Source organism: Eublepharis macularius, chromosome 7 (assembly GCF_028583425.1).
Source record: "Eublepharis macularius isolate TG4126 chromosome 7, MPM_Emac_v1.0, whole genome shotgun sequence".
NCBI lineage: Eukaryota > Metazoa > Chordata > Lepidosauria > Squamata > Eublepharidae > Eublepharis > Eublepharis macularius.
In genome coordinates, this window is record NC_072796.1 from 113,918,593 (window position 1) to 113,940,393 (window position 21,801).

General features: G+C 44.6%; 1 protein-coding gene across 24 annotated transcripts in view; it reads left to right on the plus strand.

Annotated features, from left to right (window-relative positions):
• The window catches only part of RIMS2 (regulating synaptic membrane exocytosis 2), a 624,467-nt gene that overhangs the window by 118,020 nt on the left and 484,646 nt on the right, over nucleotides 1–21,801 (plus strand). For all 24 annotated transcript variants that reach the window (XM_054984410.1, XM_054984420.1, XM_054984412.1 and 21 more), the window contains one exon: nucleotides 19,694–19,968. In XM_054984410.1, coding sequence (XP_054840385.1) covers nucleotides 19,694–19,968 — 275 coding nt within the window. The remainder of the gene's footprint in view (nucleotides 1–19,693; nucleotides 19,969–21,801) is intronic.

Sequence of the window (21,801 nt, forward strand, 5' to 3'; positions counted from 1 at the left end):
TAAGCTATAAATGATGCATTTTATGTTAAACCAGTAAAATAAATTTAAGTTTGAGAGGAAAATAAATATCGCATATATTTCAGTTTTGAACCAAATTACCATGGCTTCAAAACTGTACATCTCTAAATGTAAGAGGATGAAATATCTTGAATGCAATTTTTTAAAAGAGCTTTTATTCTGCTATCAACTCCATGAATATTAATTTAAGGACCTTGTAATTATATTTGTTTCTTGAGTGTAAGTAATTGATTATACTTACTTTATAATAGAGCACTGTAAGGCTCAGCTTAACCTGGGTTGAAAATATTAAACATTCATCCAATACAGTATTTGGTACAACTGTAGCCTTTTGATTTTCTGGAATTCCATGTCCTGATAAAGTTTTAGCCCAGGTAAATGTGACAGCAAACTTATGGCTGCCACAGGTTGACTGTCACCGTTAAAAGTGTTTTTAAAATGCAAGGGCCCAATCCTAATTGGCTCAATGACACAGAGCTCTTCCCTCCCACCCCTGCACCTTTTAAACTGCTGAAATACTGTAGGGCCTTGCACAGCTGTTCTGACACTTTAACAGGTGGGGTATCGGGATCAGGCCCTTACAGCATTTTAAAGATATGTTAAAACTAGCAACAGAGCCCATTGTATGGAAAGACACAACGGTGGGCTCTAGAAAACTGATTCATTGGGCTACCACTGTGGGGCCTTGGGAGGTCTGCAACATCACACCGTGCCTCATCACTGCCTTCATGGAGGCAGGACGTCCTGGTGTGGCAGCATGGCCTGCTTTAGGCACCTCAGAGGCCTGGCTCAGATAGCAGAGAGGCCTGGCATAGTGGCGCAGCCATCCCAAGGTCCCACAGTGGCTGTGCTGCCATGCAAGGCCTCCTTGGGGCCTCCAGAGGTCCACGCCACCATGCCAGGCCTTCCTACTGCTGCGGTGGCCTCCTTGAGGTCTCTGGAGGGCTGTGCCACCGCACTGGGTTTGCCACCGCTGTGGCAGCCTCCTTGGGGCCTCTAAAGCAAACCATATTGCCAATGACTCAATTTTTATCCCCGTGAAGGGGCCTGCGACTCCACTTGCGCCATGATAAAAAGTGAGTCGTCACCAATATGGCTTGCCTTTTAAATAGTAGGATGGTGATAGCAGTCATGATTTCACTGTCATGTTTTATTTGGCACTCAGTGGCCTCTTGAAAAGCAACTACTTGAAATTGTTCTGCTATTCAAATTTTTCATGTGAAGTGGTGCCTCTGAAAAAGGGTACAAAGTACTACACTACAATGGCTTTATCTGAATCTTTTGGGCACCTCAACTAGACTGGAATGAGTTACTGCCAGGCCGGGGTTGTATTGCAGTTCAACACATAAGAGCAGTGATCTCAGGACATGCCTTCATCTCCTACGTGAAGGAGGAAGGCTGAAAGGCAGTGTTGAACCAGGATTGGATGCCATGACAGCAATTGACTTCATATGAAACTCACCCTTTTCTTAAGGTCATGTGGCTCAGGGACCCTGTAGAGACAGTAAGATAGGGTCTTTCCCCTCTTCCATATAGGTTTGCCAACTTTTTACCTGGTCTCTCTGATGGTCCCTTTAATACTAATTTGATCTGCAAACAGTGATCAGGTGATATACTTTAACATCGTGTCATTGAAAAGCTTCAATGGCTTTGGACATTAAATCTCAAAGTGATAGGGCATTTTTTTCCTGACCAGTTGGCAACTTTACTTCAGTAACTTTACTCACCTGAAACTGGAGAATCACCTTGAATATTTCATCCATTCTTCACACAACTAAGTAAGTTCTAACATATATGGGAACTTCCAGTGTTCCTTCTTACAGATTCATGTGACACAGATGAGGGGCTGGCAGGTGAATCTGCATTAAGTTAAAGAAAACGTAAAAGGAATATTTGCTGTCTGGCATTTATTTCAAACCCCCTCCCCCTGGACTTCTGTGCCTTCATGAGGTCTGCAGTGGGGTGAGTACAGCTGCACACAGCATTCTGAATGTGGCTGTAATCTATATAATGGCATTAATACTAGTTTTTAAACCCCTTTCTACTTGATGTTTTCAGAATTCTCTCTTGACTGCAAGATCTCTTTGCAGGCCAGTAGTTACAGCTGGTTTTAGATCCCATTAGTATATAATATTCAAAATAATTTTCGAATACAGTACACATGATCAAATTAGAATCTTTAATTTTAGTGTTGATAGAGTATCATGCTTTCCTCTTCATTATGCTGCAGAAGCTTTGTAGGGCTTTGAACCAGATTGCAGGATTTAAGATTATATCAACTGGAAATAAACAAGTTTAACTCATTTTAACAACTTTATTTTTCAATGGCACCTTAAATTTGTATGTAAGGATTCACATTTCCCTTGATTGAGTGGGTCCGTTTTTGAGTTGATGAAAATAGGATTGCTCTATATATGTTTTGTTTTAAACGTTTTCTGCAAACTAGCAATACCAGTAACAGGCACGAGGTGGTGTTTCAGTCTTTGTTATGAACAGCCAGCTCTCCTAAAAATAACATATTTTTCAACTGTGTAGGCTTTAAAAAGAGACTGTATTTCAGTTTTTTAAAAATAAACATTTAAACTGATTTTAAATGAACTGATTTAAAATCAGTTTAGGAGATTTTAATCAAAAGTGTGCAGTAATTTTTTTTAAAAAATTAGCTAGTAAATAGATAATATACACAAAAATAATAGATATGCTGACATGGTTAAATGGTTGTGATTTTAGGAAACTGAGTTTTAATTATTACAATAATACATAACTTTAAGATGGTTAATTACTATTGTTAGTATAATTAGTCTGTTCTTGTTGCCATACATTTATAAGAAACGATGATAGACATTCAGGAGTGATAAAATTTAACATGGACAGCAATTCAGGATGAATTGTAATGATAATCTTAATGTTTATGACAATAGTTTATCCTGTTTTTTTAAAAAAAACTTTTTGAAGTGTATTTGCATCATTAGCTTGTAGCCCTAGCACAGGAATATTTATTATCTCTTGCGTACCCACCAACTGAACTTCTTTGGATGCTGAGACGGTAAGGAGGGCCTTTCTCCAGTGATCTTAGGAGTGGGGTAGTCCTTACTCTTGGGATATATCTCCTCCTCTCTGAAGGCAGGGTCAGTCAGTTGATTTAGATCCCAGAGGGGAGGGGCTTGTCCCAGGAATCGCTAGTCTTTCTGGCCCTGCCTTCTAAGCAGGATGTCTTCAGCAATGCTCTGCAGAGTGCAGCGATCCTGGTGAAGAAGAAACTGCTGGAGATGAGCTGGGTGTGGTGGTGCATGCTTGTAATCCCAGTACTCAGGGAGGCTGAAGCCACAGGCAGTGTGGAGCTTGTACGGGAAGGGAAAGGCTCTACCGCTCTACCTCATCCCCGTATCGCTTTGGAGACAGTCCCTAGGTACCCCTAAGTTCCACAGTTGCAACTACGATGGCAAGCAATAGAGCCAATGGTCCCTAGGTTCTTCTAGGTTCCATGGCTGCAACTGCAAACAGCACCAAGGTCCCCCACCTTCGGGTTGGGAGGAACTCCACCCTCAGACAACCAGAGGGTGCGGTGTTTGAATCTGTGGTAGCCTGTTTAGGGAGACCGATATTCTCGGAAACTCCCTCAGACTTGGAAGAAGCAGCCACCAGCTGCAGCAGAGGAACTGCTCTAATCCTGGCAGCCTCGACTGAACTGCGATAAGACTGATCCAGTGAGAAATGGGGGCCACAAAAGGAAGGAGGGAGGAGAAAAGAGTAGCAGAAGCCTCAGACCCAGCTCACCCCAAATAAAAGGGAGCCCCTTTATTTCTTCTTCTTTCAGCTGAGGTTTCTGAGGTGTGCTTTTCACTTTCACTTTCTCCCACTGGCGGAAAAATTCTGTTGGCTGGAACGTCAGTACTGGCAGGCCCCAGCCATCTCCCAGGCCTCAGAGAGCACAAATCTGCAGCCTTGATGTGCTAAACTCCCAGGCCTCGGCCCCCTTCTGGGCCTCTCAATGGGCCAGGAAAAGAGAGAAGGTCCAAGGGCCTGCCTGAAAATTCCTGTTGATGGATTTTTTTTATTTTTTTATTATTCGATTTATAAACCGCCCATCCTCAGGGGCTCTGGGCGGTGAACAACAGTTAAAATCAATAAAAACAAGAAAATAATTCTAAAATCAACATACAATAAACAATAATAAAATAAATTAACCAAATACATTAAGGTGCAATGGTGGGGAGAACCCCCCACCCCAAAGGTGGGAGGCTGACATGGCACTGTCCCCTTCAACCACCGAATGCCTGGCAGAACAGCTCTGTCTTACAGGCCCAGCAGAACGATAATATGTTCCGCTGGGCCTGGGTCTCCATTGACAGAGCATTCCACCAGGATGGGGCCAGGACTGAAAAGGCCCTGGCCCTGGTTGAAGCGAGGCGGGCTTCCTTAGGGCCAGGGACCACCAGTAAGTATTTATCTGCTGATCGAAGCGGTCTCCAGGGAACATACATGTTGATGGAATGCCAGCAAAGTCAGGCCTGGCCACTTCCCAGCCTCAGAGAGCGCAAATCTGCAGCCTAGATGTGCCAGACTCCCAGGCCTCGGCCCTCTCCTGGGCCTCTCAACAGGCCAGTGAAAGAGAGAAGGCAGAAGGGCCTGGAACTATCTGGCAAGGAAGCCTGAAATTTTCTCTTGGCAGAATGTCAGCAAAGGCAGGCCTAGCTACCTCCCAGGCTTCAGAGAATGCAAGCCTGCGGCCTAGACTTGCCAAACTTCCAGGTCTCTGCCTACTCTCGGGTCTCTTAACAGGTGTGAGGCCCCGCCCCCAGCCGCGCCCTCCTCGTGCTCCGCCGTCCCTTCCTTTGCCTCCAGGGGGAGGGTTGAGTTCCCTCTGCCTCAGACTGGGCTGGGACCGTGGCTGCTCCAGCAGCCTCTGTCTCCAGCCAGCTGTCTCCGAGAACTTCTCCTTCCCTCTCTCTGTGCCACCTCTCAGTCAGCTACTCCTCCTCGGCGTCATCGGGACCTCCCCCTTTATAGCGGCTCTCCTTCCCGCCTCTGGACCCGTCACCAATCCCTATGCGTGCCACCTCCACCCTCTGCTCTCCCTCGGTTTCCCCCCCTTCCCTTTGGTCACCGTGCCCGTCCATCATCCTCCCTCCTCACTTCTTCCTTGTCCCGCCAGCTGTCTCCTCTTCCCCGTTGACGGCTCGCTGGCGCTGGCCCTGCGCCAATCCCTGCCCGTGGCTCACACCGGCGAGCCCTCCCAGGAGCCGTCCAGCCAGTCAGGGGATGGCGTGGCTGGCTCTCCGTCCCGCCCCCTCGCCCCGCTGCCGGCCAGGCCCACTCCTGCGCCCCCGACCCGGACGGTGCGGACGGCCGCCTCGGCGTTTCCTGGGCCGCAGCCCTTCCCCTCGTCGGAGCGGCTTCACTCGGCGCGGCGGCCGTCTGTGCCGGCCCGTGCGGCTCTGCTGACAGGGGCGGCGGCGCGGGTGAGCGCTTCCTTGTTTTGGCCTGGCTCGCCGTGCGCCCCGTCCATGCTCCCCGCAGGTAGGGGGTCCCCGAGGGGTGTTGGGGGTGTGTGGGGGGTGCGCGGGATTGGGGAGGGGAGTTCCGTGGGTGGGGAGGGGAGCTTCGCAGGTGGGGGGGAGCTCCGTGGGCGGCAGGGAGGCCGGCGTGCGCGCCCAGTCCGGGGCAGGAGGAGCCTGCTCCGGACAACAGGCTAATGAAAGGGAGAAGGTCCAAGGTCTGGACCCCTCAGGCGAGGACGCCAAGAAGTGAGCTGCTGTAATATTGTGGTTAAGTGGCTGGGCCGCAAATCAGCACTCTGCTGGTTCAAATCCCATAATTACATGAGCTCAGTATAGGGTTGCCAGGTCCAGGTTGGGAAATTCCTGGAGATTTGGGGGATGGAGCCTGGAAAGAGTGGAGTTTGGGGAGGAGAGGGGTCTCAATGGGTTATAATGCTATAGAGTCTACCCTCCAAAGCAGCCATTTTCTCCAGGGGGACTGTTCTCTGTGGCCTGGAGATGAGTTGTAATTCTGGGAGATCTCTAGCCACCACCTGGAGGCTGGCAACCCTAGCTCAGTAGTTAGCCTTGGGTAAACCTCCCTTCTCAGCCTCAGCTACCCGGTAGTATTGGCGGGGATAATGATAATTCTGACCTTATCACAGCTCTGATTGGTACTGATTTGCCTAGAAGAGAGGTACATGGGTGCAGTTGTTAATATTTAACAAACCTACTGGTGTGGCTCAGGACAGAAATAAGAAGGAATTCAAAGAGGTCCTGAAGGATTACCAGCAAGTAGCCTAGCGCCTGGACCTTCAGATAGGAAAGAGGGGCAACCTGGTATAAAAATTTTTTATACTACCTCTCAAAATCTCAGAGTAGTTCACAATTAAAACCATACAAAACTAACAAAAATGCAGCAGGATTAACCAATCTAAACGGATCAGCAACCTAAAGGGTCCAAATCCAAGTTAAGAAAAGGGGTGTAATCCTCCCCCCCATGATCAAAGAGGAGGCAAATGCTATTGAGAATACAGCTCTCTGTTAAGCCTCCAACTGGAGGACTCTGAGCTACTGGATTCTCCCTTAGTCAAGGAAACAAGGGGAACTGTTAAAAGAAGGGAATATTCCCTTGTACATATAGTTACCCTGAGGCAAACAAGCTTTTCCCCCAGGAGCTGTATTTTAGATTGCTGCCTAACGTGCGGAGGGTCCTAGAGTTTCCCCATAAGGAGGAAGGAGGAATCAGGCCCAGATTTCCCAGAAGGGTCGGAAAGGATCCTCCTCAAAATCGGGAACAACACCAGGGATTTCCCTTTCCAGTAGCCTTTTCTACCTGAAGAAGGCTAAGAGGGATACTCCAGCAAAAACCTAAGTTAACTACTCTATATCTTTTTTCCAAGTCTTATACACTGATTCCAGAGGCTACTAAGAGGATCAAGCTGCCAGTGGTGGATGATCTGGTAACCAGCCTGATGTCTAATCCCGTGGCCCACTGACATGGACAGTCTCCTCAAGAATTTCTGTGCCAGGCAGTTTGAACTGGCTCTGCGCAGAAACTTGGAAGCTTCTATTACATCTCTCAGAGCATCGGCAGCAGCTTCACTCTTGAATAGAGCCACATTCTCTTTGGCCTCAGACCTGGCTGCAGTGAGCAGCAACATCCTCAAAGAATTGAAAGACAGAACTAAGAAAATAGCCCTGGCAACAGTCTTTTCGCATTCTTAGATGCTCTGCTATGGTCAACAAGAGCCATGGTTTCAACATGGCAGCCAGGCACAACACTTGGCTTAGAGACTGGAACATCAATCCTTTGGTCCAAGCCAAAGTAATAATGGTTCCCTTCAAAGGCATTAACCTGTTTGGAGAAGTTTTGGATAAAGAAAAGCAGGAAGTCCTTCCCTCAAAGAAGAAGAAAGGGAACTCGAGGAAGAGGCTTCAGTCCTTTCGAGTCCAAGCATCCTTCCCACACGAGATATACTAGACCATTCAAAAGAAGATAGCAGACCAAACATTGAGAGGATGGTAGACCCTCCTCCCTCAACAAATCCAATTGGAATACCAAGGGGCCAAAGAAGGGAACTTAGCGTGACTATGCCAAGGCATCAGGCACAGTTGTGATTGGAGGACACTTACAATGTTTTGCAAACCCTTGGCAGCAAACAGTAAGCAACAGGTGAGTGCTGGATACAGTTATCAATGGATATTCACTGGACTTCAACTCTGTGCCACCTGATTTTTTCCTCCAGACCCAAAAGAATTGGTTACATAAAACAGACACAGAGGGACAAGAAAGTTCAGAATGAAAATGCTCTAATTTGTCATGACTGCTATTAAGAAGGGAGATTGTCTGGCTTCCATTGATCGCTCAGAGGCACTTCCAATATAGGGCTCTGCCTTTTGACCTGAAAGCCAGGGTGTCCACCAGAATCCTTGTAGCACTGATAGCACGGCTGGACTGCAGAGAGTGGCTCCTTTTCCTGTATCTGGATGATATCTTGTTCATGGTTCCATCCCTGCTACAGCTGGTGGAAGCTGTGAAATTGATGGTAGCCTGTCTGCAGAATTATGGGTTCATGATCAACGAAGAAAAGACCAGTTTTACTTCCAACCCAGTAAATATTGCACCTGGGGGTTGTGATAAACACGGCCCAAGACAGAGTCTTTCTGTCAAAGGAAAGACAACAAAGATATGGATGATAACAACAGGGGTCTTAGGCAGAAGTGAAGCTACTGGCTGAGCTGCTGGGGATGAGAGTATCCTATCAGGATGTCCTCCAGGGAGCAAGGTTCTAGGCCCATGCACTCCGAAGATTCCTGTTACCATACCAAGAGGTGTTAGAGCACAAGAGGTCCAAGATAGTTTAGTTGCCAGAGATCATCAAACAGGAGATGAATTGGTGGCTGGTCCTCATCCGATCACACAATGGCATCCCACTCAGGGAACCAAAGAAAATGGTGATGACCACAGACACGAGTCTATGGGACTGGGGAACCCACACCCAGGGAAAAATGACATAGGATGTCTGGTTGAAAAAGAGATGATCAACAGTGAAAACCCTTTGGAACTTGGAGCTATCAGGAATTCCAGAATCTTTCCACTGGTCACCACATTTTATTTATTTATTTATTTTATTCGATTTATACCCCACCCTCCCCACAGATGGGCTCAGGGCGGCTAACAACATTAAAAAATACATTAAAATCACAAAAACATAAAATCAATAATAATTTTAAAAAATCATTAAAATAGTCTAGGAGCAGGCTATTTTAATAAATATTGGGAGTCTGTATACAGGCATAGCAGATGGCTGAGGGCAGCCCCAGAAGAAATGGTGGTCTTAGATAGAAGAAGGAGGACACCGGCTGGCACTCAGCCGAAGGCCCGGTGGAACATCTCCGTTTTACAGGCCCTGCGAAACTGTAACAGGTCCCACAGGGCCTGGATCTCCAGCGTGAGAGCGTTCCACCAGGCTGGGGCCAGGACAGAAAAAGCCCTGGCCCTGGTTGAGGCCAGACGGATGTCCTTAGGGCTGGGGACCACCAGGAGTTGCTTGTCTGCAGAGCGCAACACCCTGCAGGGGATGTAATGGAAGAGGCGGTCCTGCAGGTATGCAGGTCCCAGTCAGTGAAGGGCTTTAAACAACAAGGTTAACACCTTGAACCGGATCCAGAACTCCACTGGGAGCCAGTGCAGCTGGCACAGCACAGGATGAATGTTTATATAGAAAAAGGTTCACCTCAAACCTTTAAAAGCACTAGACGTAGCAGACTAGGACAGCTCCCCAGCGGACTAGCTAAGCCAGAGAGTGATGGACCAATCAGAATGGATGCTATCAAAAAGTTACTTTTTTAAAAAAAGAAAAGAATGGATGCTATCCAGAGAGATATTCCAATTGGTCTGCCAGAGCTTTGGCAAGACTCAAGAAGCCATAAGGTAGACACTATGAGCTGTGAGCTGCCTCCAAAATTCCTGTACGCTTTCCCTGGTACAGCTGTTGCACAGAGTTGTTCAGAAGATCACAGAGCAATGTGCAGAAGTGATTCTAATAGCATCCTTCTGGTCCAGAAGGATGGAGACTCATGACCTGAAGAGAATATCAAGCTGTACATGAAGGGCCATCTTCTCCAATATGTTCCTGCCCAAGGAGTTAAAATCACAAGAAATGGAAGATTTGTTTTCACTTACTGTGAAGCTTCCTTTCTTAGTGGTCCAGAAGTGGGGCAGTCCTTACTCTTGGGACATACAAAAGCAGTGTGCCCCCGGGGTGGGTTGTCTGGCTTCCAGATCTAGGGGGTGTATTGTAGTACTCTCCTGCTGAAAGCTGCCTCTGCAGAGGCCAGCTTATCTATCCTGTAGTGCCTGATGAGTGATTTTACTGATACCCATGTGGCTGTCTTAACGATCTTTTCTAACAACTGAAGGATTTGTAGGCTGCTGATGTTGCTGCCCCTGCTTAGTGAGTGCACCATGACTCCTTGAGGTGTCTCCAAACCTCTGGTTTGATATGGTATGATATGTCCCCAATTGGCCCCATAAAGGGTTCCATGCACCTCCCTGGCACCTCCCACTGAAGGGGGGCCTGTTGATGCAGGGAACAATACCACACCCTTGACCAGCTCTGCCAAGCCTCACAGCCTGGAGGTTGAACATAAACAAATAATAGTGTTAGATTATGCAGAAAGTGCGATTGGTAATATATTAGCCTCCAGGAAAAGTTCCACGGAGTCTATAACAATACCTGCCAAGTTTCCAGACATGGTGCATGGATAGAGGCATGGAACCCTTTATGGGGCCAATTAGGGAGATACTAGCCTCCCTTTAAGAAGGGTTGAATAAAAGTCTTAATACCAGCACCTTTAGATAGTAGGTAGAAAATATCTTGGCAATTAGGGGTTCTAGGAAGGGACATTTCCTTATACATCACCATCATATCAACAGATTCCAAAGGAGGACCTCATTGTTGAATCTTCCAAGGGCTCACTGGTTTCCTACATGAAATCTTAATTTGGTACTGAGAGCATTATCCAAAGACCCCTTTGAGCCTATAGCCTCATGTCTTCTAAAGGAATGGACCTTTAAGACCATCTTTCTGAGGAGAATCACATTAGCTAGACAAGTATCAGAGCTGCAGGCACTAGTAGTAGATAGGGAGCTATGCCCCTTCCTTCAAAATGACAGAGTAAGTTACAAACCAAACCAGCCTTCATTCCGAAGGTGAACTCCACCTTTTCATAGAACAGTAGAGATAATACTATCCTCCTTCTACCCTAATCCAAAGCACAAGAAGGAAAGGGAATCTCACTGCCTTGATACATGTAGAGCCATGCGCTTCTGCTGGGGCAGGACTAAACAGTTTTCACAAGTTTGAGACAGTAGTTGTGTTTTTCAGGAGATCCTCCTTGGGACATAAGAGTGTCCATTTCCATGCTAAGTTGGTAGAGCAGAGGGTACATAATTCTGGCATATCAAACTAGAGGTCTGGAGATGCCTCAAGGTGTCATGGTACACCCACTAAGGGGGCAGCAACATTAGCAGCCTGTAAATCCTTTAGTTGTTAGAAAAAATTGTAAAGACAACCACATGGGTATCAGTAAAATCACTCATCAGGCATTACAGGATAGATAAGTTGGCCTCTGCAGCTTTCGTCAGGCAGGAGGGTACTACAACACACCCTCTAGACCCGGAAGCTCGATGATCTGCCCCGGGACACACTGCTTTTGTATGTCCCAAGAGTAAAGACTGCCCCACTTCTAGGACCAATGGAGAATGGAAGATTTGTTTTCCCTTACCATGATGCTTCCTTTCTCGGTGGTCCAGGAGTGGGGCAGTCCTATCAACCTGAGTTTCTTGGTGGCGGCTTCTAGGATTGGATGGAGAGTTAGGACGGTAGTCTTCCTCTCACTGGTGTCAGGGGGAGGGACCTTACTATTTAAAAAAAAAGTTGAGGGAAGTTTGTTTTCTCTTATGGTATCGTGATGGGGAGTCAAGGCTTGGGAACGGACTGGCTATTCCTGGGACAAGCCCCTCCCCTCTGAGATCAAAATCAGTCGACTGACCCTGCCTTCAAGGAGGAGGAGCTGTAAGAATAAGTCCCAAGACTAAGGACTGCCCCACTCCTGGACCACCAAGAAAGGAAGCTTCACAGTAAGTGAAAACAAATCTTCCATTCCTTGTGATTTTAACTCTTTGGGTAGGAACATATTGGAGAAGAGGGACTGATTGATTGATTAGATTTTTAGCCCGCCCTCCCCACAAGCAGGCTTAGGGCCCTTCATGTACATCTTAAAAGGATAGAACCAGCACCTTGAATTGGGATTGGAAGCAGATCAGTAGCCAGTGTGGTTGTGATAATATCTGAGTCACATGTTTCTGATAGCTGGCCCTGACCAGCAGTCTAGCTGCTGCATTCTGCACTAGCTGCAGCTTCTGAACCATCTTAAAGGGCAGTGCCAATATAATATAACATTCAATTTATATACCGCCCTTTGGGACAACTTAACATCCACTCAGAGCGGTTTACAAAATATGTGATTATTAGCCCCACAACTATCACCCTGTGAGGTGGGTGGGGCTGAGAGAGCTCCAGAGAGCTGTGACAGACCCAAGATCACCCAGCTGGCTTCCAGTGGAGGAGTAGGGAATCAAACCTGGTTCCCAAGATTAGAGTCTCACTGCTCTTAACCACTACAACAAACTGGCAAATTGCAATATTCCAATCGAAATGTAACTAAGGCATGGATCATGGTGGCCAGATCTGACTGAACTGGGAATAGACACAGCTCATGCACCAGTTGAAGCTGGGCAAATGCACTCTGAGACACCTGGCTTTCTAAGATGACCATAGTATCAAATAGTATTTCTAAGCTGCGAAACTTACTTTTCAGGGGAAGTGTAAGCCCATCCAAGACAAGGGAGATCTCATGTCACTGGTCACCCTTTCTAACCAAGGGAACCTTTGTCTTGTCAGGAATGAATTTCAACTTCTTCACCCTTATCTAGTTCATTACTTACTCCAAGCACCATTTCAGAACATCAACAGCATCTTTGGAATTAGATGGAAAAAAAAGGTCGAGCTGGGTATCATCCACATATTGGTGTCAATGTCACCCAAGCCTCCTGATGACCTCTTTCAATAGCTTTGTGTAAATGTTAAATAACATGGGGGATAAAATTGATATATGTGAGATTCCATAGGTCAGTCACCATAGGATAGAACAGGAGTCCCCCAATATCACATTCTGAGATGAATCACCCAGATAGGACATGAACCACTGCAACATGGTGCCCCTTATACCCAGAGCTAAGAGGTGACTCAAAAGGATACCATGATTGATGGTATTGAACGCTGCTGAAAGATCGAGCAAGACTAGCAGGGTCACATTCCCCCTGTCTAGTTCTCGGTAAAGGTCATCAACCAAGATGACCAATGCAGTCCGTTCCAAATCCCAAACTGAAGCCAGATTGAAATGGATCAAAAATCAGTCTCTTCCAAGAGTTGCTGAAGCTGAGAAGCAACCACCCACACTAAAACCTTGTTCAAAAAAGGGAGACAGGCTAGAAGTTCTCCAATATATTGGGATTCAAGGAGGGTTTTTTCAACACAGGTCAAATTACTGCCTCCTTGAGCGTGGGTGGTACCATTCATGTTCTCAAGCATTTATCACTTTTTTTACCCAGTCAGCCAGTCCCCCTATGGCACCCCTTATTAGCCGGGAAGGGAAAGGGTCAAGAATGCAGATAATCAATCTCACCGCTACAGAGATCTTGTCTACATCCTCAGTCTCCATGAGCTGAAAGATATCCATATAAATTGAACAAGCAAATGCCAAAGGTACATCATCTGAACATTCATCCAAGTTGACATCTACCTCAGAGTGGATCTTGACATCTAACTCAAAAGTGGTGATTTTGTTTGCAAAAGAAGTAGCAAATTAATCACACCAGCCTAACTGCAGGACTAGAGTGTTTTGTTAATTCCACTACACTGCTTTTGAAACCAGCAAAGCACTTTTACACCTGGGCATAAAATGTGTGATCCCAGTGTCTAGCTCTGGTAGACATACAGTTCTGTTTTTTGAAAAACCATACAGCCATTCTGCTATCATACTTTTCCTGAAACAAGTTTGTCTTCAGCTCTTCCTCCTCCATCTGTAATCCGTAAGGACTAATGTAGTGATGTCATTGTTGATAGATCTGTGAGAGAATTATGAGAAAGAAAAAAGTAGTTGAGATATGTAGCACAAAGTTACATGAGCATGATTTGGGTTCAGTAGCATCTTAAAGACCAAGTAAGCCATCAGTCAGAATATGTTATAAAAACACTAATTTTACAGAGAGATACAGAGAAGGTATTGACCTATTCCAGTTTTTGTCAGTGGGTAATCTGAATGTATGGTGGGGCTGTAGAATTATGTGGCACAGTTAGAATGTCAGACTAGAATCTGGAAGACCCAGGTTCAAATTCCAACTCTGCTATGGAAGTTTGCTGGGTGATCTTGGACCAATCACACCCTCTCAGCTTAATCTACCTCCTTTGGTGGTGGTGAAGATAAAATGGATGAGAAGATAATGATGTAAGCCACTTTGGGTCCCTGGTGGAGAGAAAAGTGGGAGTATAAGTTAATACAAATACATTCTACATTCTTGTCTAATAATGTGCAGTACTTGCCCCTCAGGGGTCTTACAAAAAAAGTTACACACCAGTTTACTGATGAGTGAGTTGTTTGATACTTCCATTATTGTTCTGCTGTTGCATTTAATTTTTTTAATCTTGTCTGCTATTTATTTTTAAATGTACTTCTAAAAATTGCTGCTTTTCATCTAGGTGTTTGTTGTTTGATGTTAATAATTCAGATTAATATATTTATCTTATTTTTTGCGAGTTATTGCAAGAGTTTTGGGGCTGAAGGCAGGATAGAAATATTATAAATATATAGTAATATGAAGCTAATAAGTTTTTTTTAAAAATTACCAATTATCATAAGGTAATTTCCTCAACCAATTCCGTTCTGGATTTGGTTTGGCATCCAAAGGGTGATTTGGATTGGGGGTTCCAGATTCAAAAGCAGAATATGAAATGTCATGTAAAAAGCTATCCAAAAAGTGGGGCACAGACATAGATAACCATGACTGCTCGGGCAAAGGAAAAAGAGGAGGACCCCTGGAAAAAAACTGGATTTCTTAATGTGCGGCTCCCAAAAATAAAATTTAAGGAATAGCAGAAAAAGGCAAAAGGAAAAACAAAACTGGGAGCAACTGACACGGACAGCCTAGGCTGATCCAAATGGGCAATCTGGCATTGCATTTGCTGGATGAAAAACAAACACAAAGAAAGCTGAAAGTGCCTGAAAGGCAATGATAAAAAAGAAACAAATCTGAAAAACAGTAATGGTCAGGAAAAGCAAAGCTTGCACAAGGCCAACTGACAACTCCTAGTCTTCTGAAACAACAAACAAACAAAAATTAGAAGTATAGTACTTCCTTCTCTCCATCCCTTGTTTCAGAAGGCAGGAGAGATTTGGGTGAGGGACGTGTCCCTGGCAAGGCAACCAAGGCTGACCTTGGCTCGTGTACTATGCCAGATCACGCAGGGTCTCTAACCTATGTGATCTGGCATAGTTTGTGTGTTTGCAAAGAAAAATGACAAAACTGGATGTCAAGACAATGTCTTAAAACTAGATAGACATAAGTCTCAAAAAAAGGAATAAAGATTTTTATGTAAGTGGGAGAGACACCCGGTGAAACACTCCCATTTATATAAAAAACAGGAGAAATCAAAACAATCCATAATAAAAGAGGTTAATGCAAAAGGGGGAGGAAAAAACTTTTACTGTTATTTGGGTCAGTGTAAAGGCCGGTGATGGATGCCGGTGATGGATGTGTTAAGTTTTCCTACTGAGAGAGGGATGCCTTCCCAGACTTTAGCCCTGTGTGTCCCACCTCCAAACCCAGCAGGGGCTGTAATTTTCACAGTTGGGTTTCCACATACAGCTAAAGTAGGGTGTACAGTGTCAGTGAGAAGGGTGGCAGGAGTTTTGTTCCTGGAGGTCCTGATGCCTGCCTTTACCATTGGCCTCCCCTAATTGTTGAGCACTAGCTTGGCCACAACTCCTTGGGGAAGGGGCATGAACCTTGGGCTCCCCTAGTGCAAGTCTTCTATATCTGGGGGCTGACTGGAAAGTGCAAGCATTCTCATCAGGGCAGCTAAGGGCTGGGGAGTTTTATTTGGCTTGTCCCTCATGGACTGGAGAAGGACAGTTACAAGCATGGATGTGGGCTGCATATCAGTCCCAGTGTCTGTAAGCTGAGCCCAGACTCGTGTGATACTTGGCCCAAGCGGGTGGCTGGGATGAGTGAGGATGTGGCTGCTTCAGGGCATTTTGTGCCTGCATGAGAGCTGAGGGCCAATGCTGACGGGGGAGGGGGGGGCAGGCTGGCGAGGATGTGCAGGGCTGGAACCGGGATCATTGCATTGGTCTTTCCAATTTTGGCTCCCTCCACCATCAGCATTCTGTTCTTGATCCCCCTCCCCCCAGTCTACATCAGGCTGAGCAGATCGGTTACTCACATAAGTAACTGTCTTGATGGGTTTGGGGTGTCTGTAATCTAAATTCCTATGAGAGGCTGCTGGTGATGCTTTAAGGGCTCTGGACTCTTGGGAAAGGTCTGCTACTTTCCTAATTCTGTCTGAGAGTTCTCCTCAGGTGAAGTTAGTGGGCTCTAAGGGACCTAAAGTGACTTTAGTTTGGGAGTTAAGGCCGGCATAACGCATCCGCTTAAAGTCATCCTCATCATAATCATAGGCACCCTGACGGTAATTAACTTTCTCTGCAAAGGTGGTGAGGAGCTTCTTGTGAGCTACATGTGCCTTTGACTTTTCACCTGGAGCCTGGCTGTCTAGGATGTACAGCATTTCTGCAGTGTGGCCAGGCCAAAGGAGCTGCACAATTTCCCTCATTCACTGAGTTACATGGAGGGAGGTGAGGTCCCTAGCGGCTATACCAGATTCTGTGTTTGGGGTGTCCATGCCAGATGTGCAAAGCCTGGCTAGCTGGGTTAAATCAGTTCCATTTTCAGTGGGGTTCAATGAGAGACTGCTGTGAGCCATGCAATTCCAGTGTCCCTATTAAAGGGGCCCAGCTGTTTGCTATGACTTGTGCTTCAATGGCAGTCTAGGGGACCTTTTCCTGGCATTCTATGCATCCATTAGTGATATGCATTTCTATGATTTTTGTTTTTATAGGGTAGAGGGGAACAAAATTTCCTCAGTTGGAATTGTGAGAGGTCTTGGGAACTATGTCCTCTGGCAGGAAGGCATTTATATGAAAAAAGAGATATTGTTGTAGGTTTTAATATCTAATAAAATTTTGTAAATAATGTTCATATATTTGTTGACTTTTAATTTTTGTAATGTGCCTTGAATCTTCTGTGGAAAAGGCTTATAAAGGAAATAAAATAATAAATCATGCAACTTTAAAGTAAAATATATAAACAATACATCATAACACTTTCAAATTACATTATTTGTATATTATTAATGTTTAGACCCACATTTACATTTTATTAGAAAAGTGTAATCTGCTTCCATTTCTGGTTTGTTTAAGAATTGTTATTACCACAACCAAAACTAGCTAATTTTGCGCCCAAGGCAATTACTCCTTCCTATATTTTCTTAATAGTTGTTTTGGTAAACACATAAATAACAAGAAAAAAGAATATTAATAACTCAATGTTTATTGTAGTTATAAGAGATGCAAACAATCAACTAATGCATATGTAGATGAGTATTTAACTTAGTAATTAAAAATACAAAATTAAACTCCCATCAGGTATGACCATTTTTTACAATTGTACTTTTTGTGCTTACAGTTAGGCAAGTTCATCAATATCAGAATTAATATTATTCATTATCTCATGTTCTATTGATAAGATAAACCTGTTTGTTAACCTCTTCTGATGCATGGATTCTTGATGGTAGTATTTAATTATTTTTAGCTTACTGAAACTTCTTTTGCAAGAAGCCACAGTTACTAGCAAGCAGAGAAAAATTCAAAAAGCAATTTCTAAATTTGGATAATATCCAGCTAGATTATGCTAATGAAAGAACTGGAGAAGGTCCAAATTAGTTGTACTTATAACTTGAACCATCATAGCTGTTTCTATTTGAAACGTTCTCTGATGCCACAAAGCAACCAACCAGTATTCTCGAAAAGAGTGGAGAAAGTCGGGGCAGGCAGTGTGGAACTATGAACATACATGGCACCACACAAAGTTTGAAATTGGCAAATTTGAAACTGGTTATAGTGGTGGCTGGTGTGTAGTGGGGCTAGAGGCACATACATTCTTGATTATAGGAGATAAACAAAACAAAAATCCATTCCCTCCCTCTCGATAAAGCATTCTTGCTTTGAAAATAAAAAGTAAAAGTCAGACCTATATGGATTGTCATTAGGGTTGCTAACTCTGGGTTGAGAAATTCCTGAAAGTTTGAGGGTAGAGCTTGGGGAGAGATTTGAAGAGGGGACGGACTTCAACAGGGTATAATGCTATAGAGTCCTTTCTCCAAAGAAGTCATTTTTTCCCCAGGGAAACTAATCTCTGTTGTCTAGAAATCAATTTTATAATTGCAGGAGATCTTCAGGCCCCACCTGGAGGTTGGCAACCTTAATTTTCATCAACTATCCCACCCTTATTTTTTTACATATTCAGAAGCCTGCATCAACTCAGTGCCCCTTCAGTTTTTCCATAAAAATCGCAGCTCACCCACTTTTCCTCCCTTATCAGCCCAAATGAGCCAGGAAACAATCTACTTCATGGATCTTCAACAACATCAACAAACTCTTGTTTCCTTACCACATAGCATAGCAAAGGCCCAGGCCATTCCAGAGCAGCACAGACAATACAACACAGCAAAGGCTGCAGCCAGACCAGGCCCTGCCTGAGCAGCAAAGCAAAACCATACCCATTAAGATGGTTGTTGTGGATTTTCCGGGCTGTATTGCCATGGTCTTGGCATTGTAGTTCCTGACATTTCGCCAGCAGCTGTGACTGGCATCTTCAGAGGTGTAGCACTGAAAGATGAGATTCCTTTCTTTCGGTGCTACACCTCTGAAGATGCCAGTTACAGCTGCTGGAGAAACGTCAGGAACTACAATGCCAAGACCATGGCAATACAGCCCGGAAAATCCACAACAACCATCGTTCTCCGGCCGTGAAAGCCTTCGACAATATACCATACCCATTAACTTAACCTTCACTTATTTTCCACAACTACAGTTGGAAACTGGGCAGTGAATTCAGCTACCCTTGTGAGTCTCTAGTCAATAAATTCCGTAAGAATCCATTGGACAATCCTGTCAATCTTTCCTTATTTTAATAAGCCTCACCCTCTTTCTGTAGTTTGCATTGGGCATCCATGGGTGAAAAAGCTCTGCCTTTAAGAAGAATGGGGTGGGGAGTCCTCTAGCTTGCGTGTAGGGAGGGTGAGATCCAGAAAGAGAAGCCATCAAGAAGACTAATATAGATAAGGGGAGGGGCTGAGAATCAGTGATAGAACATCTACTAGGCATGCAGAATGGGCCAGGTGCAATCCCTGGCATCTCCAGTTAAAAAGATCAGATGGTAGATGATGTTAAAGATCTCAACTTGAGATCTTGGAGAGCTGCTGATATTTTGAGTAGACAACACTGACTTTGATGGACTGATTGTCTGATTCAATATAAGGCAGCTTCATGTGTTCATGATTAAGGAGGGAGCTGATACCGTACAAGCCCTATACTCGTAGTAAGTTCAGTAAGGCTTTTGCTTTAATATATTTTTACTGTAAAGGAGCCAAGTAACAAGGAGCTGAGGTTTGTGGGGATCTGCCTCTATTGCCCTAATGAACCAACCACCCCTTCTTGGTTGGTTTAATTTGAATCTATAGAAATGTATCCTTTTCCTGATGGCATGGCAGCTGGGGATGGTAGATGCATATTTAATGTATTTTTTTCTGGGCCCTCAGCTATGTATGTCAAAGGCAAGTGCCTCACCTTGCACTTGTTACAGCTCTGACTACTAGAGGCAGAATACTGTTAGCAGTTTTCACAGGCCTGCTTCTGAAAATAGAAACCCATATTCATCAGATATGTGGTGTGTAAATTATTTTGTCTTGCCTTCAGTAATGAGTATTTTTTTTTACATTTATACATAGGTAATGTGGGTATGTAACTTGTGCCGAAAACAACAAGAAATCCTCACAAAATCTGGAGCTTGGTTTTATAGTAGTGGAACAAATACACCACAGAAGCCTGATCAAGAAAGTTTTAGAGTGCTGAGAAACGAAGAAACACCTCAGGAGAAAAAAGCAAAGCTGCAAGAGCAATCTATATCAGCATTGGACCGAGGTAGATCTCAAGGGCTCACAAGGCAAGACTCAATAAACGGCTCAGGAGGAAAGCATCAGGGGCCTGGAGACACAGCAGATAGGTAAGCAGTTGGCTAATTTTTCTACTTAGAAACTATTGTTGCCTCTCTTAAGTTGGATAGTCTTTGCATCTGTTTAGCTTTTAAATCTTTAGCCCCTTTTAACTAGTAGACCAGACTCCAAAAGTATCATGACCTAAGGCAAGTTCCACAAGTCGCTATTTTCTGTCTTTGTGGTTATTTTTAAATAAACAGAAAAAGGTAGGGCAAAAACTAAATAGAGAGAGAGAAAAAGATGGCAAGATGCAGTGTGTGTGTGTGTGTGTGGGGGAAACGGGACGAAAAATGATAAAATATTTTTCCCCATTCTGAGAATAGGCCCGAAAAGGGCAAACCCAGATCTGTTTCCAATCCATGTGTGCTTTGACAATAATAGTCTTATGTAGTGAGGATACAATATCACCAAGATAAAATTGCTGTAAAATGAACAAGCTTCAGGACTTTAATAGAGAAATGAATTGTCTGGGGTATGGCAACTCCTGCTCTTTGTGAAGTGGCTTCCTTGTAAAATTGCAAAACCAAGAATAGATTTATCCTAACTATATGCAGGACTAGAAATGGGTAGAGTTGTGAAAAAAACATGCAAGTTTGTGATTGTCTACTATAAGACTGGGGGCAGGAAAGGGTATGGTTGTGTATTTTTATACTCTTCCAGTCTGGTGAAGGTTTTCTGCAGAAAGTCAGTGGCAAAAAACACTGTCCCCTGTTTTGGGGTCTTCAGTAAAGAAACTAGAACAAATTCTTGTGATGTGAGGCACTCTAATACTTTTGTTGGTAATGACTTTTAACCCTGGCTGTCTTGAAATTGTTGGTTGAGGAAAAATATCACACACCCAGACCTCAGACACTCTGGTCACATTTTATCTAAATGGTGGCAGTGTATATAGGGAAAATAACCTCTAAGTTCCCTTTCCCCAGTAGCCCTAGGGAGTAGCTGGTGAAGGGAAGTAAATACAGGGAATAGGCTGCCTGTCTGGTGGAGCCTCTGGAAGAGGAAAGAGGGTACCCTGTGAGGATCTGGGTCAGGGCTCTCTGCCTGCTAAAGTGGAGGCTAGGCAGGTGGTGTGTGATGACCAGTCCTTACCTGCCTGGGAACCCTCATACCTGTGAAGGGAGGTTCTTGGGGGGGGGATTGAAAGATGTGTAAAAACCTGGAGTCTGCCATAACATTGTTTTAGAGCCAAGCTACAAGTGACACCTTACACAGGTTGGACACTTGTCAGCTTCCCTCAAGTTTTGATGGGAAATGTAGGCATCCTGGTTTTACAGCTTGGCTCTCCATTACAGCTGCAAGACCAGGATGCCTACATTTCCTATCAAAACTTGAGGAAAGCTGACAAGTGTCCAACCTGTGTCAGGCATCACTTGTAGCTTGGCTCTTAGTGTCTTCCACCACAGTTATCTGAAGGAATGTGTTTGCACTGTCTGCTGTAAAGGCCACTGTACCGTGACATAATTTGAATAGAATAATTTGAACAGATCAGGATTCAGCTTTGTTCCAGGCAATATTCAGTCATTGAGTGAAGGACAATCCCTTTTCATGGAGGAGAGTCAAACACTTCTCCCAAATCTGTTGTGTTCTTTGTCCTCCCTAATAGTTCTGTGATGAGGAAGATAGTAGATCACTTTGTTACTTCACATCTGGATTTATAGGAAACATCTTTGGCTTGATAGATGTACCCTTCATCTAGATGTACCCTAAACGGATTGGGACCAGCATACCTGGGGGCATACCTACCCCTTTCAGTTGCCCCCAGTCTGAAACTTGTACTATCTGTAATGGTACAGTATCATGGGTTTAATCCTATCTGGAATGTGGTTATTGAAGAGATAATG